At 38.0% G+C, this 14080-nt stretch overlaps 1 protein-coding gene across 1 annotated transcript in view; it reads right to left on the bottom strand.

The window, feature by feature from the left end:
• The window catches only part of COL28A1 (collagen type XXVIII alpha 1 chain), a 68408-nt gene extending 55625 nt beyond the window's left edge, over window positions 1–12783 (bottom strand). Inside the window, exons 1-9 of the mRNA XM_067470288.1 lie at window positions 12585–12783; window positions 11428–11587; window positions 8965–9521; window positions 4871–4891; window positions 4407–4460; window positions 3211–3264; window positions 2072–2113; window positions 1183–1209; window positions 698–742 (exon numbers count right to left, since the gene is read on the bottom strand). Of these exons, the coding sequence (XP_067326389.1) occupies window positions 698–742; window positions 1183–1209; window positions 2072–2113; window positions 3211–3264; window positions 4407–4460; window positions 4871–4891; window positions 8965–9521; window positions 11428–11554 (927 nt within the window). The 5' untranslated portion in view covers window positions 11555–11587; window positions 12585–12783. The remainder of the gene's footprint in view (window positions 1–697; window positions 743–1182; window positions 1210–2071; window positions 2114–3210; window positions 3265–4406; window positions 4461–4870; window positions 4892–8964; window positions 9522–11427; window positions 11588–12584) is intronic.
• Between the last annotated feature and the right edge of the window lie 1297 nt (window positions 12784–14080).

The following is a 14080-nucleotide window of genomic DNA, read 5'->3' as shown; positions in this document are numbered from 1 at the left end:
TTAGGTTTGTAGAAGTTACTTTTGCTTGTCTTTATAATCTTGAGGTCCACCTATCAATTTTTGTAATGATTGTGTTTGGTGTCAAGTGATGTCACATTATGACTTATGGCAATCCTATGAATCTCCAAGAACTCCAGCCATTAACTGTTCTACTAAGGGAGTGCTTCTCAACCTGTGGGTCCCCAGATGTTTTGACCTTCAACTCCCAGAAATCCTAACAGCTGGTAAACTGGCTGGGATTTCTGGGAGTTGTAGGCCCAAACACCTGGTGACCCACAGGTTGAGGACTAATGCACTAAGGTCTTGTAAATTCCATTCTTAACTATGAAACATTTGTAAGTCAGGTGTTTGTAACTCTGAAACCACCTGTACATCATCTCATGATATGTCCAAAGTACAACAGCCTCAGTGTAGCCATCTTCACTTCTAGGGGCTGGCTTGTTCTTTTTTTAATCTTTTTAGTTTTCCACGTTTTGACTGAATTGATTTGCTTCCTGCCAGCTTTCTTCAGTGTCCAACTATGGCACACATGCATAGTGTTCAAAAACATTGTGATGTATTTATCAGTCATTGCCAGGTGCAAAATAATGATTCAGGAAAATGGAGATCAATATGAAACAACATGTCCTTGGCCGATAATGTGTTTTCACAGAACATGAACACAAAGAGGAAACTGTATAAACTCTGTTGAACTTACTCTGTCTCCTTTTAGGCCTGGTGTTCCACATTCTCCTCTATCACCCTGCAAAAATAGAATATTTTTTAAATGACATGTCCCGTCATGCAGCTAGAGGAGGGATTAAATAGTTTTAACGACCTGTCTGGCCTCTGGCTGAATCTTCCTCATCAGGTTTATTTGATTTTGTCTCATAGTCTTACCTAATTCTCTCTAACCCATTTGGGCGTCTTCAGACCTTCAGTTGCAACTTTTGAATTTGATCTGTGTTTTCCCTGGTCAGTACTGTTGGCTTCTGAATCTGTGCGAATCCAGTATCACCCACTGTCATTACTGAGAAGTTTATATTCTCAAACTTATGAAGCTTTCTTCTTTGTTATCTCTTTCCAGTTGTATTGTGTCTTTACAGTCCTTATTTCTTCAATGCATTCCCTCCCTAAATGCTTAAATATGTCATTAATAAACTACTTAGTATGACATTAAAAAGTATTACTTAACCACCTTACCTTGTCTCCTTTATAGCCAATACTTCCCTGTAAGCACAGTAACAAAAAGCTGTTTTACTGTGAGTAAATAAAAATAAATAAATTTACTGTTTTACTGTGAGTAAATAAATATAAATGTCAAGAGTATGTTAAAAGAACTTTCTTTTTGATCAGTTTGAAGTTAGGTATTAAACAAGATGGAAAAGCAAGTGAAAATAACAAAATGCCACAATTTATAAAAGCAAATCACTGTATAGAAATAAGAATCTGCTGCTGACCAGCATAGAGAGATGCTGTTAAATCAGGCATGGGCAAACTTGGGACCTCCAGATGTTTTGGACTTCTACTCCCACAATTCCTAACAGCCTACCGGCTGTTAGGAATTGTGGGAGTTGAAGTCCAAAACACCTGGAGGTCCCAGGTTTGCCCATGCCTATGTTAAATCATATTGTTATTATTAATTGTAGAATCATAACGACTGCTACCATTATATTCCTTTGCCTTACGAAGGAACTCAAGGCTCTGTATATAGTTGTCCCCATCCATGATAAGTGCACAACAACCATGTGAGGAACACTAAGCTCAACATTAACCCGTTGACTTTATGTATGAGTAAGGATTTGACCATGGGCAAAATAGGTCTAGCCTGATATTCTAATCAGAATCCCATACTTCTTGCCATTTGTTCTTGATTTTTGCAAATACTAACTAGATCTTCTCTGTGACATGAAAGATGGTAAGTTGATGGCAACTAGAAAGGTTGGGACAATATAACATTTCAACAAGTTATTAGAGCGTATTAACCAATAGTATCAGGCAGGGAGGACACATGTTTAGGAACACCATAAATCATGCAATTAATTGCATAAATTGCCTTTTGGCTAGGCCGTTAAAGGAATTGTCCAGGTACCTTTGGTCCCCTTTCTCCAGGCTCTCCTGTCTCGGCTTCCCCCTAGAAAGAGGTAGAAAGTAGTGAAAGCACACATTTCTGATTTGAAAGAATTATTGCCTTTCTTTCCATTCACCAAAGTGCAGGCCACAACTTTGTTAATGCTTTTTCTAGAGCTAAAAAGGTAGTCCCACACAAAAGGATTTGCAGCTATATATTATAATTTCACTCTGATACAGAAATTTTTCACAAAAAAAATGCTGTTAAACTTTTTCCTAAACTTTTTCCATTAAGTTGGACTTTTGTATCTTATTTGGTGGTTCCCAACCTGTGGTCCTTGGACCACCAGTGGACCGCAAGAACGAAAATATGCTCAGCAGCCTCACCATTACACAACTTTGCCACCATTTGAAACATGGCAAAGAGAGCAATTGGTCTTGCAAAACCCTTTTATAGTGCCGAGGCAACGGGGATGTCGGGAGGGGACAGGCTGACTACCCACGAAAGATTACTACTATCACATCAGCTCTCAATTATTAAATATGGTTTTCTGTGGGTGTGCTGATGGTAACTTCTGGATGGCATATGTTCTGTATCAGGAACTAGAGCTGATGTAGTCTATCGAATGCAGTTTTCTGAATCAGCACCCCAAATAACCAAACCAAATCGAAAGTTGACCAAAAACAGATTCATAACTCTTTTGGTACTAATGTTGGAGAGTGGTCCCTGGTCAAAGAAAGGTTAGGAACCACTGAACTTATTGAATTATTCCTCTAAGATTTAAACCTTTTAAGTAATCTTTCCTATTTCAAATAGGTTTCAATATTTTTCCATTTGGGAAACTGAAAAAAAAATGTATCGATTGAATTTTTCCTTAAATTCTCTTTTGTTTAATCGTATTCTCTTTCCCCAAAAATCTAAGCAAATTCTGGAGCTGTTTAACAGAAATTGCAGTGTCCCCCCCCCAAAAAAAACCCCCCGTTATTACTGACTTATCATAGCTTTCAGATCTCCTTGAACATTACAATAATATTTTGCAATGCAATTTTCAAGAATTGACTGGGTTGCTGCAAGTTTTTTTGGCTGAATGGCCATGTTCCAGGAGCATTCTCTCCTGACATTTAGTCTGCATCTGTGGCTGATATCTTTTCTTTTCTTACCTTTTCTCCTTTAGGTCCGCGTTCACCCTTGTCACCTCTACTTCCATGACCACCCTTTAAATGCAAACAGAGAAAAATGTTATTAACAGAATCTGCCCAGCTATATCTTGATCCCATAGTCGCAGAGCTTCCCATCCCTCCTTTTAAATCAGTGTAATCTACATGATCTGTGTGTGGATTGAAACACTTTAAACGTAAGCTCTTGTCTAGATACATATCTTCTAGCTATTTTAGTACTACTAGTAGTTGAGTATAGGCAACTGATAAACACATCAGCCATAGAGCTAGTCTCTTTCCTTCTCCAATGCAAGGCAAAAAGCCCTCCCCAGGATGCTACAATTCTTAGGTATTACATCTTTACTGCATAATTGATTGCTTCTCCGTTGAGGAAACTAGGAAAATCCTGACCAATAAAGTCCTCCTGGCTATCAAGGAAGTCTTGGTAGAAAACTGGCTGTCATTGCCTGGTGCCAGAAGAAACTCCTAGGCTGCTACATTGTACAATACATCCACCTGACAGCTAGAAGAGTTTCAAGCTTCTTAGGCTGGAGCTACACGGCCATATAATCAAGTTTCTGAATCCAGATTATCTTCTTTGAACTGGATTATATGAGTCCAATTCAAAGCAGTTAATCTGGATACAGAAACTGGATTATATAGCAGTGTAGGTTTGGCCTCAGTCTTCAGGTGGACTGTTGGACATGGATTCACTCTGCTTGGCCAGGTGACCAGTACAGTCATGCCGACTATTTCTTCTGGCTTCTCTCTATTTTTCCGCTCAACCTTCTGGCTGGTTGCATGCTACTGTTCTACTCTTTCCCAACTACGGCTGATTAGCCTGCTCAGGCCATGACTGAGGCTTCCTCCTTTCTCCAACATGGGAAGTCCTACTGGTTTTTTCTCACTGAGATAGATGACTGGCCTATCTTTCTAGCCTCCACCATCAAGCTCTACCCTGGGGAATCCTTCATGCTTCTTTCACATGTCTAACACTACAAGTCTCTTTCAGGAAGAAGCTGCAATCAGAAAGTCTTACACCAAAGTAAGCTGTCATAGCTGTACTCAATGGCACTTTAGTTAGTTTTGCAACCCTAGATGTATTGAAATCAATGGCACTTGCTGTTTACACTCTGGGAATATTTTTTTTTGTTATGAACTATAAACTAAAGCAAGCTTCTATTTTCTCCAATACTTACCTTTGGTCCTGGGGGTCCTTGGTCTCCCTTTTGACATTCACATTTCTTTCCACACTAGAGAAATAATATAAATATGAATAGCAGAATTTCACATTTCGGACTAAGGAGGCACAATGTGAAATTGGCAGAAAAGCCACCCTTTGGGAATGAATTCTGAGAACTGACTTCTATTATTAACAGTTAGAACTGCATTTGGTTACTCAAAGCAAGTTACAAGAAAAACACATTCAAGAACTTTATGTTGAGGGTATGTACCTGAACATGCTTGTTTTAAAAGCTTTTTCAGGGAAACAGAAATAATTTCTAACTACTTTTTGCCACTGTCTCTATCCACTCTTATTAAGCTCACCACAGGGAAACCACAACAACAGAGTCACAAATCCATCATCTGTAGTATATAATTGAGGAAGGGGTTAAATAAGGAAGAAGATCCCGTAAAAATAAAATAAAAATTCCCAACTTACCTGCACATCAAATAAAGCGGCCTGTAAAAAAAATGAAAACCAAAAATATAGTTTATTAATGTAACATTTTACTGATGGATTGGTTAGGTTAAAAAAACTTCCTTTTTCATTTTGAAAGTATGTATACACTGCTTTTCAGTTGTAAATTTTAAAAAAACAGAAAAAAAAGTAATGGAAAGAAAGTAATGAATTGCACAACGTTCATAAAACATGCAATGCATTCCACATCATCCATTTCCCCCCAAAGCCCAAGCTACATGCTGTGTTATTGATATAGCTAAAGTAGTATTATTCCTCTATTAAAAAAGGAGGAGATATCACAGGGTTAGTGAAAGGTCTAGATTTTAAAATAGCAGTGGCAGCAGTAACAAAACACACAAAGGAAAGGAAACCCAATGAGGTGTGAGAGAAACAGCCAATGAGTTTATGTTATCATCATTCTGAAGCTCTCCCAATTACTACTCGGTTGTGAGAGATCCAGATATACTAGAGTAAAGCCATTTTCCTCTGTTTTCCTGTTATTCCCCCCACCCATGTCACCATTGTGGAAACAGCGGGGGGAAGGAGCATAACCAGCAAAAACAAGGAGAAATTATTTTCCTCCTTCAATTCCCCCCTGTAAAATGGACTATCCTCTTTCTATATTATTATTATTATTATTATTATTATTATTATTTTCTTAATTATACACCTAAATTGAGTAATACAAATCTCAATAATGAAATTCCACTTACATTTTTCACTCAGTATAATGTATCTTAATCTTACCAATACGAATTCCACCCTTATCAACCACTTGTGTCTAACCATTCCGTCCCCCCCCCTTTGCCCCCCACTCACTGAGAACAGTTGTATCTTCAATTCAAGTATTATTTGAATTGATTGGTGGTGAAGAGAGTGTGATTTAGTTCTTTATATTTTCTTTTTCCTTTACTCTAGCTATCAGAGTTCCCCATTTGGAGTCCCAATTCTTCTTACAACCTGCTGTGTATTCCATCCTGCTTTCAAAAATATAATCCTGGAGCATAGTCTGCTAAATATTCAAACAATTTTTTAAGTTCCCATTTTCCCTCTCTTTCCAGTCCAAGGCTACTGTTGCTTCAACTGTTTCTATCGAACGTTTTATGATATCTGCCCATTTGTTAGTGCTGCTCTTACCCTCAATTTTCCGAATTAAAAATACCCTTTTATTCAACTCTACTTTTTGCCCTAATAATTCTTCCATCACTTTCTTTAATTTATTATAATTTTGTTGTATCTTGTCACAATCCCACCACATGTGCATAAAAGAGCCAATTTCGCTGCCTTTGTGCTAACATAATCTTGATGATGACTTAGTTATATGGGTTAATTTATGTGGGGTTCTGTGCCATTTTGTCAATATTTTCCATTGCGTTTCTCTGGTCCTAATGTTTAATTTTTTAAATTGAATCAACCCAGTGTTTCATGTTTGACTTGTTGCAGTTTAAATCCTTTTTCCATATCTCAACTAATGTTTGTTTCAGTTTATATTGTTTTAAAACTATTTTCTTATTTTAATTTTTGTTTCAAGTATTATCATATAGTAACCCTAACAAAATAATTAAGAAATGGGGCAATCCAATTAAAATAAGAATAGTAGGGACAAACAAAAGCAGAACTGCCAAATCAGTATTTTATTCCTAGGAAGGAAATGGAGGATGTTGAGCCCTTAGTTGACAGAGTTATTTTGAGGCCTGTCAATTAACAATTGATAGAATTAGATGGGCCAGTATTATTATATTTATTTATACCCCACTTTATCTTCCCAAAGGGGACTCCCTAGCATCCCTAGTGGCCTCCACCCAAATAATGGAGCAGTATCCTTATATGAGTCCAGATCCTAAGATTCCTGTATCTTTTGAGATAAGATGGAAAACAATGGAGGAGAAGGGATATATTTTCATGTTTTTGATCTCCTGGCAGATTACTATTTCAGTGCAACTTAAAGTGACACTGTCCCAATCCATGTTGGCTGATTTTCAGCTGATTTCTGGAGTCCCCACTTGCTTTGGTGGCATGGAAGAAGTGAACCTTCTTCATTTACAGGTAGTTAAAAATCATTTTTGCCAAGTTGGGGTGGAAATTATCCCCCAGAAGGCTTCAGGTCACAAGAGAAGATGTTCAGCAGCCAAATGCGGCTCTTGGTCTGCACTTTGCCCATTCCTGCTTGGACAGAGAGAAGGAATATTTGGTAGCTATGGCAGAGTATAGTGCAGCAAAGCCAGTACTATGTAAGAGTAGGAAATAGGAGATAAAATACTTTGGATGCTCCAATATAGTTTAAAACTAGTGAAAGAAGCCCTTTACTTTTATTGTTGTTTCAGGTAATAAATCTCAGATAAAGCAGTAGATAGACAAAAGAAAATTACCTAACTTTGGTAGAAGAGTTGCTAATAATAATAATAATAATAATAATAATAATAACTGACTCTCATGTGTGTATATAGGGCATCTTGAGGCAAAGGGAAGCCTCATGGTGCTCCCTTCTCTAACAAAGGGTAAAGAACACAAGACTTTTGGAAAGAAGGGAGAAGTGACCTCTACATGTAGACAGGGAGCAAAATACCTTGAGTTACACAGATCTAAGAAACAGAGGTGAAAGCAAGACAGCAGGCATGTACTACAGGGGTTCTTCTTTCCCTAATTGCTCTATGCACGCACACAAGTATTGATGCTTCTTAACTACCAACAATAAGAATTCCACCAAAGGAAACCTTTCCTTTTAGGCTGCTCTTTGGATGGGGGGAACTGCATGTGGTAGAACTTTTTCTTTTATCTCTTCCAGCTTTTGATCTTCCTGGACTTCTTAGCTAATCACATCCCGTTACATTATGTTTGTTCAATTATTCTTCTCCATTATAATTCCTTTCTTCTAATTTTTCTGGCCAAACCCAGGAAAAGAAACTTCTCTTTAAAAAAACCCCCAACTTTCTAGTGCTCCCTTGAGGTATCCTAGGATGACTTTTGATCTTCTGCAATGTCTGATGTTTCTAGCCTTCTGACCTAATCATATCCTGTTTTTCTTTTGTCTAAACAGCTAACTATGAATCCTTTCTCACTGTCTAACCTACAAAACAGTCTTTATGCTGTTTAAATGTTTATGTCCATCTTTTTAAAGTATTTCTTCCAGTATAGATCAATGCTTCCTTAGCTACCTGTTGTGAAGGAGCAGCAAATTTCTTTCTATTGTCCCAGGGAGTAGTATCATATTTGATTCTGCTGTCTATATATATTTCTTTCTTGGACACTCCCAAGAGACTCGCGGCTGATAGCACATGGACCAGCATTAGTTGATAGACCACCATTTTTAATAGTATTTAATTTCATTATTTCAAAAGATAAATATATTTTAAGCAGACTTTAAATGTTCAAAAATCAGTATGATATACAGAGCTTGGAACATTACTTTAAAAACATGATTTCATTACAAACTTTAAGAAAGATATTCAAGATGCTGGATCCATTTGGAGGGCAAAGTTCAAGTACTTTGATTACTCTGAGACCTCAAGTGGACTTAGTGACATGGAAACCACCATCCAGCCATCAACTAGCGATAAAGCTAGCATTTGACCATGAAATAGGTCAATGAAAAGCATGCTTGAAAAATAATCTATGGCAGTGGTTCTCAGCTTGTGGGTCCCCAGATGTTTTGGCCTTCAACTCCCTGAAATCCTCACAGCTGGTAAACTGACCGGGATTTCTGGGAGTTGTAAGCCAAAACATATGGGGACCACAGGTTGAGAACCTCTGGGCTGTGGCATCATGTCCTTGTCCTACCCTTTCCTATTCCTCAAAAGCACTGATCGCTAAGGATGGAGGAAGTTACATGTGAGGGCCAAGATGAAAATGGAAAGATATGTGATTGTTAAAAGCAGTGCAGTGCTATCCATCCCAAAACTATGGACAGGAGGACAATAAACAAGCCAAAAACATGTATGAATGTACAACAAGCATGTTCTCCTTGTTCATATGCCCACACATACTCAATTTATTAGTTTGTCAATCAACTGCAAGGGGAGAACAGAAAGAAAAGGGGGGAAATCAAGAAATTTAACTTTTGAAAGAGAACATACCAATTGGTTCCGTATTTTGTCCAGAAGGTTAGGATCATTCAAGATGAGGACAGGGGTCCCAGGAGAATTGCCAGATATTGAAAGTAGTTTGACTTTATCAGCAACATTTGAAAGGCCAATAGTAATAAAAGATATCCCAAATGTTCTGGCAGCTTCGGAAATGGCTTGGACATCAGGGCTCTTTGGATGGTCAATCCCATCTGTCATCAGGACAACCACTTTGACGCTGCTTTTACGGCCTTCAGTTTTGAAGAGTTGGGTGGCATTGGAAATAGCATAATAGGAATAGGTCCCATGGCCAATGTAAGTCATCTCCTTGACTCTCAGCTTAAAATCTGACAGGCTTCTCCACTCATCAAAATGGTAGTCGACTTTGACAGAGCTGCTGAACTGCATGATGGCTAGCCTGATGTCATACCTGAGAACCTTGGTGGGCTTCATAAGGAATACTTTATCACTCAGGAGGGTGATAAACTCCTTCTGCTTGTCAAACAGCACATCTTTGGCACTTTCTGAACTGTCCAGGACATAGACAATATCAATGAAGCAGACTGAATCTGTCCAAGATAAAATGGAATAGAAATTATTACAAGGATGAGCAAAGTAACTCCTAGAGAAGCACACTTATATGCACATCACCAGGGCTGTAGCCAGAAAAAAATTTCGGGGAGGGTTGACAATTTGGGGGGGGGGTTGAAAATTTCAGGGAGGGTTGAAAATTTTGGGGGGGGGGTTGAAACCTGCCTCCTAGCTCACGCTGAAGCAAAGAGCACAACAGGGGGCAGAGAACCTTCAATAGCCTGCAGCTCCACTACATTGGCTATTGCTGCAAGTAATGACAGTGTGAATAAATTGTCAGTATTTGCCTGAGATAGTGCTTGCAGTTCTGGAGGGACTCTTGATTTTTTGCATCTCATAGACTTAGCATGGGGATTTGGTTAACCAGTTAAAATTCATGAGTAAACCAGGGTTTGTTTTTTTTAAAAAAAATCTGAAACATTTCGGGGGGGGGGGCTTTGAACCCCTAAAACTACCCCCTCGCTACAGGCCTGCACATCACTACCACAATGATATCAAAAAATAGAAAAGGAAAAATAACAGCCAAGCCCAGATCCAAATCAATACGTATTATCATTAATCCATACTAAATGGATTTTCAAGAGCTAGTGCAAGAATGGGAAAAGCTAAGTCTGTGGGCTGCATGGAACCTGCAAGGCTTCAAAGATTATAATCCCAGTTATTCCCTTATGATTTTCACACACACATTCAAAGAAAAAAGGTAAAGGTAAAGGTAAAGGTAAAGGTTTCCCCTAACATTAAATCTAGTTGTGTCCAACTCCGGGGGAAATCTCCATTTCTAAGACGAAGACCCGGCATTGTCCGTAGACACCTCCAAGATCATATAGCCAGCATGACTGCATGGAGCGCTGTTACCTTCCCACAGAAGCAGTACCTATTTATCTACTCACCTACATGTTTTCGAACTGGTAGGTTGGCAGAAGCTGAGCCTAAGAGCGGGAGCTCAGCCTGCTCCCTGGTATCAAACTGCCGACCTTTCAGTCAACAAGTTCAGCAGCTCAGCAATTTAATCTGCTATGCCACCAGGGGGGCCCTAACTGCCCATAGATCCCATAAAACACAGAAGAGGAAGGGCAAAATTGGCCAAAACATGGAAATAGGAATAACATCACATCACCTGTAGTACTTGCCTCTTGCAATCTCAGGTTGTTTCTGACTGAGGGCAGCCCTAAGGCAAACCTATAGCAGGGTTTTCTGTGTGAGATTTATTCAAGATTTATCTTTCTCTGAACTGAGATAATGTGATTTGCCCAAGAGTACCCAGTTGGTTTTCATGGCTAAGCAGAGATTTGAACCTTGGTAAACCAGACTTCTAATCCAGTGCTCAAAACCATTACATCACACTGTTGGCACTGCTCTCCCCTACTCTCATTTGACATGCAAGTCTATCCAGATAAAATGTGTTAATACACCTAAACACCCCAAAGCCCTCTTTTTTACTCTAATCATATTTCCCTGCCTGGTTCATAATTATTTATAAATACTTCCTGTGACAGAAGACCTATTATTTTCCAAGGCAAAGCTTTCCATTGATAGGTTTTGCTAAGATCTATAGTTCATCTAACCATCTGATTATTCAATAATCTGGATATCACCCAAAGTGTTCAAACTAACTGGTTGTGCTCTTTGAATTTTTTTAAGTAGCATATTCCATATAAAATATCTGTTGAGTTTCTTAATTAGCAAAGTGCTGCACGTTTGGAGTAAATAATAATATCCCTTGTTAGTTCACTATTGATGAAAATATGTGAAAAGACTCTGAGATGTGTTACCAAAGATACAAAAAGCTTGTGTATGAAGTTTTCAGTCCCCTTTGGAAATCATTCTGGTAGACTTGGAAATGTTTCATGAACTCTTTAGCAAAATCTAGGAAAATGGCTTTACCCAGAAGATTGTCTTTTCTTGCTAGAGCACTTGGCCTTTGTCCCTTCCTTCTGTTTTGTCCATACACTAAGCAGTTCATAGCAACAGCCAAAGCCAAAAGGCAAAAGACGGAATGTTTTTTCCACATAGTGACTGGTATCCCAAATCACTGCAGACGCCCCTGGTAATAAAAAGCAAACAAAACAAAAATAGGTATTAATTCCGCAAACCTATAACATAAATCAATGACATGAATGAAACTGCACATAGAACGCCTTTGATAAACAAATAATAGAATATAACAGAATTTAACATGAAAATAAATTAATTATGCCTAGGTATGATTCTCAATCTCTTTAGAAATCTTTACATATTAGATATAAATGCTTTACAAACAATATTTTTGAGGCAAAAGCTATACTGTTTCTTGTATTTTTTTAAAAAAAAGGTATCAATATATTGTGTTTTCAAAACTATAAGAGATTTCATTCTGATGAATGTACAAAGGTGGGTTTAAAATGATGCTGTCCCTGCTACATTTTTGATATTATATTTCAGTCAACTCTACTACAAAATTCTGGATGGCTTTGTGAGTATACTTCAGAAATCTACCTCAATACAATTAGAAGTGATTATTTATATAACCTTATCTTTTAGAAACAAAAACATTTGGCAAGGAAAGGGTGTTTCTATATTTGCAGTTATTGTAGCTGGATATTTATAACCCATCCCATTAAAGAATAAGCATCACAGTAGTGATATTACTGTCTGACATACCCATAATACCCATAATGTATTAGACTGCAAAATTAAGAACTTTCTTCAACCGGCTGATATTTGTGCACAATTCTATATTACTCAAAATTAATCCCATTGGGTGCGGTATGGCTTACACACAAGAAACTCATATCCAACATGCAGAGTATCAATTAAGGGTAAGATAAATATGTTTATATCACTAATTGAAAAGGTTTCAACAAATAAATATAACTTTTGACACCTAAATCTTACTTATATAATATTATTAAAATTAACCTAATAGCTCTTTGAAAATATTGATGCATTTATTTCCAAAAGCACCAGTTTATTATAATACAGTTCTTATGACCCAACTTTATTTCCAGTTTTCTTGCATTACTTTGGTAGTGGATATTGTTACTGCAGTTTTGATAACTTACCTTAAATAACACTGGACCAGCACACTGAAGAATAAATAAGCTGTAAACAAATTTGAGCTGAAAAGTCCATCCGTGTGTTTGTTGTATGTTGTATTTTTTTTCTTAAAGGTAATAGTTTGTAAATAAATAATTAGTCTTGATGCAAATAAGGGTACCTTGCATCTGGATCTTACATGATCTTTTATTCATGTTTTAGTAGACCAAGTTGAATGCAGAGTGGTTAGGCATTCGGCCAGATCTGGAAATCTGGGTGGGAGCACTGCACACTTTAAAGGAGCAGCTTTTCTGAGAGTTTGTTTTATAAACAACAAGTTCATTGCTGTTTACTCTTTAGTAAATGTGCATTATGCTTTGTGGTAGCATCTTGTATTTCAGTCTATGCTCCTGTCTGCTATGCTTCTATTGGGATCCATCACATTTATGGGTACTTTTAAAAAGTAACAGCCACAGCCAGTGCTTGAAAATGCATAATGAATTTTCACACATTTTTTAAAATTTCAAACTGATGGGAAAATGGGATAAACTGTTTTTAAGTCTTGATAAAAGTGGAGTAAGTGAAATTGAAGTTGATGGATGATTTGCAGTCATCTGCACAGAGTAGGGCACAGCTATTTAACATGGCAAGTCTGTCCCTGTCTACTTGGAGGAAATCCCAGCTTTCAGTAGGACTGGCTCTTTACTCAGTAAATTCAGGATTGCAACATATGCAGCCAAGCTTTCGTGGAGATGATTTGAATAGGTGTAGCAAGGTGTAGGTAAGACAACAAATGGTCAGGACCACAGACAGCTCACTGTGAAGCTTTGATCCAAGAGCTTGCCTCATACCACTCAGGGCTCTTTCACACAGCCATGTAACCCAAAATATCATGGCAGAAAATCCCATAATATCTGCTTTGAACTGGGGTCCCTTTCACACAGCTGAATAAAATCCCACATTTTCTGCTTTGAACTGAAATATAATAATAACACTTTATTTATATTCCACCCTATCTCCCCAAGGGGACTCAGGGTGGATCACAGTACACATACACAGCAAACATTCAATGACGCTTTTTGGACAAGACAGAGACAGACAGAGACAGAAAAGAGGTATGTTGTGTCAACATCCAGCTTTATAGTGCCATGGAGGTTGTGCTCAAATTCAGCCACCAGAATGGGGTGCTGGTGCTCCATCTTCTATGATGTAGAGCCATCAAGACTTCCTTCTTCCTTTTGGTCACCGGCATTTTCTGATCTTTTTCTTTATGGTGTCAGTAAAATACCTCCCCCACTTAGTAGTACCTAATTTCTCTAATTACAGCTAAGGTGTTTTCGAACTGCTTGGGTAAACAGTGAGCTGGGATCACAGTTGGGCACTCAAACCGTCGGCTTTGAACTGGCAACCTTTTGGTCAGTAGATCTTATCATTGCTGGTGATTTACCAGCTGTGGACTCTGGCAGTGTGGACTCTGATGATCCAGTTCAAAGCAGATATTGTGGGATATTCTGGATTATAT

Source organism: Anolis sagrei, chromosome 6 (assembly GCF_037176765.1).
Source record: "Anolis sagrei isolate rAnoSag1 chromosome 6, rAnoSag1.mat, whole genome shotgun sequence".
NCBI lineage: Eukaryota > Metazoa > Chordata > Lepidosauria > Squamata > Dactyloidae > Anolis > Anolis sagrei.
The sequence above is the reverse complement of the archived record's forward strand: the minus strand, read 5'-3'. Positions and strand labels throughout refer to the sequence as shown.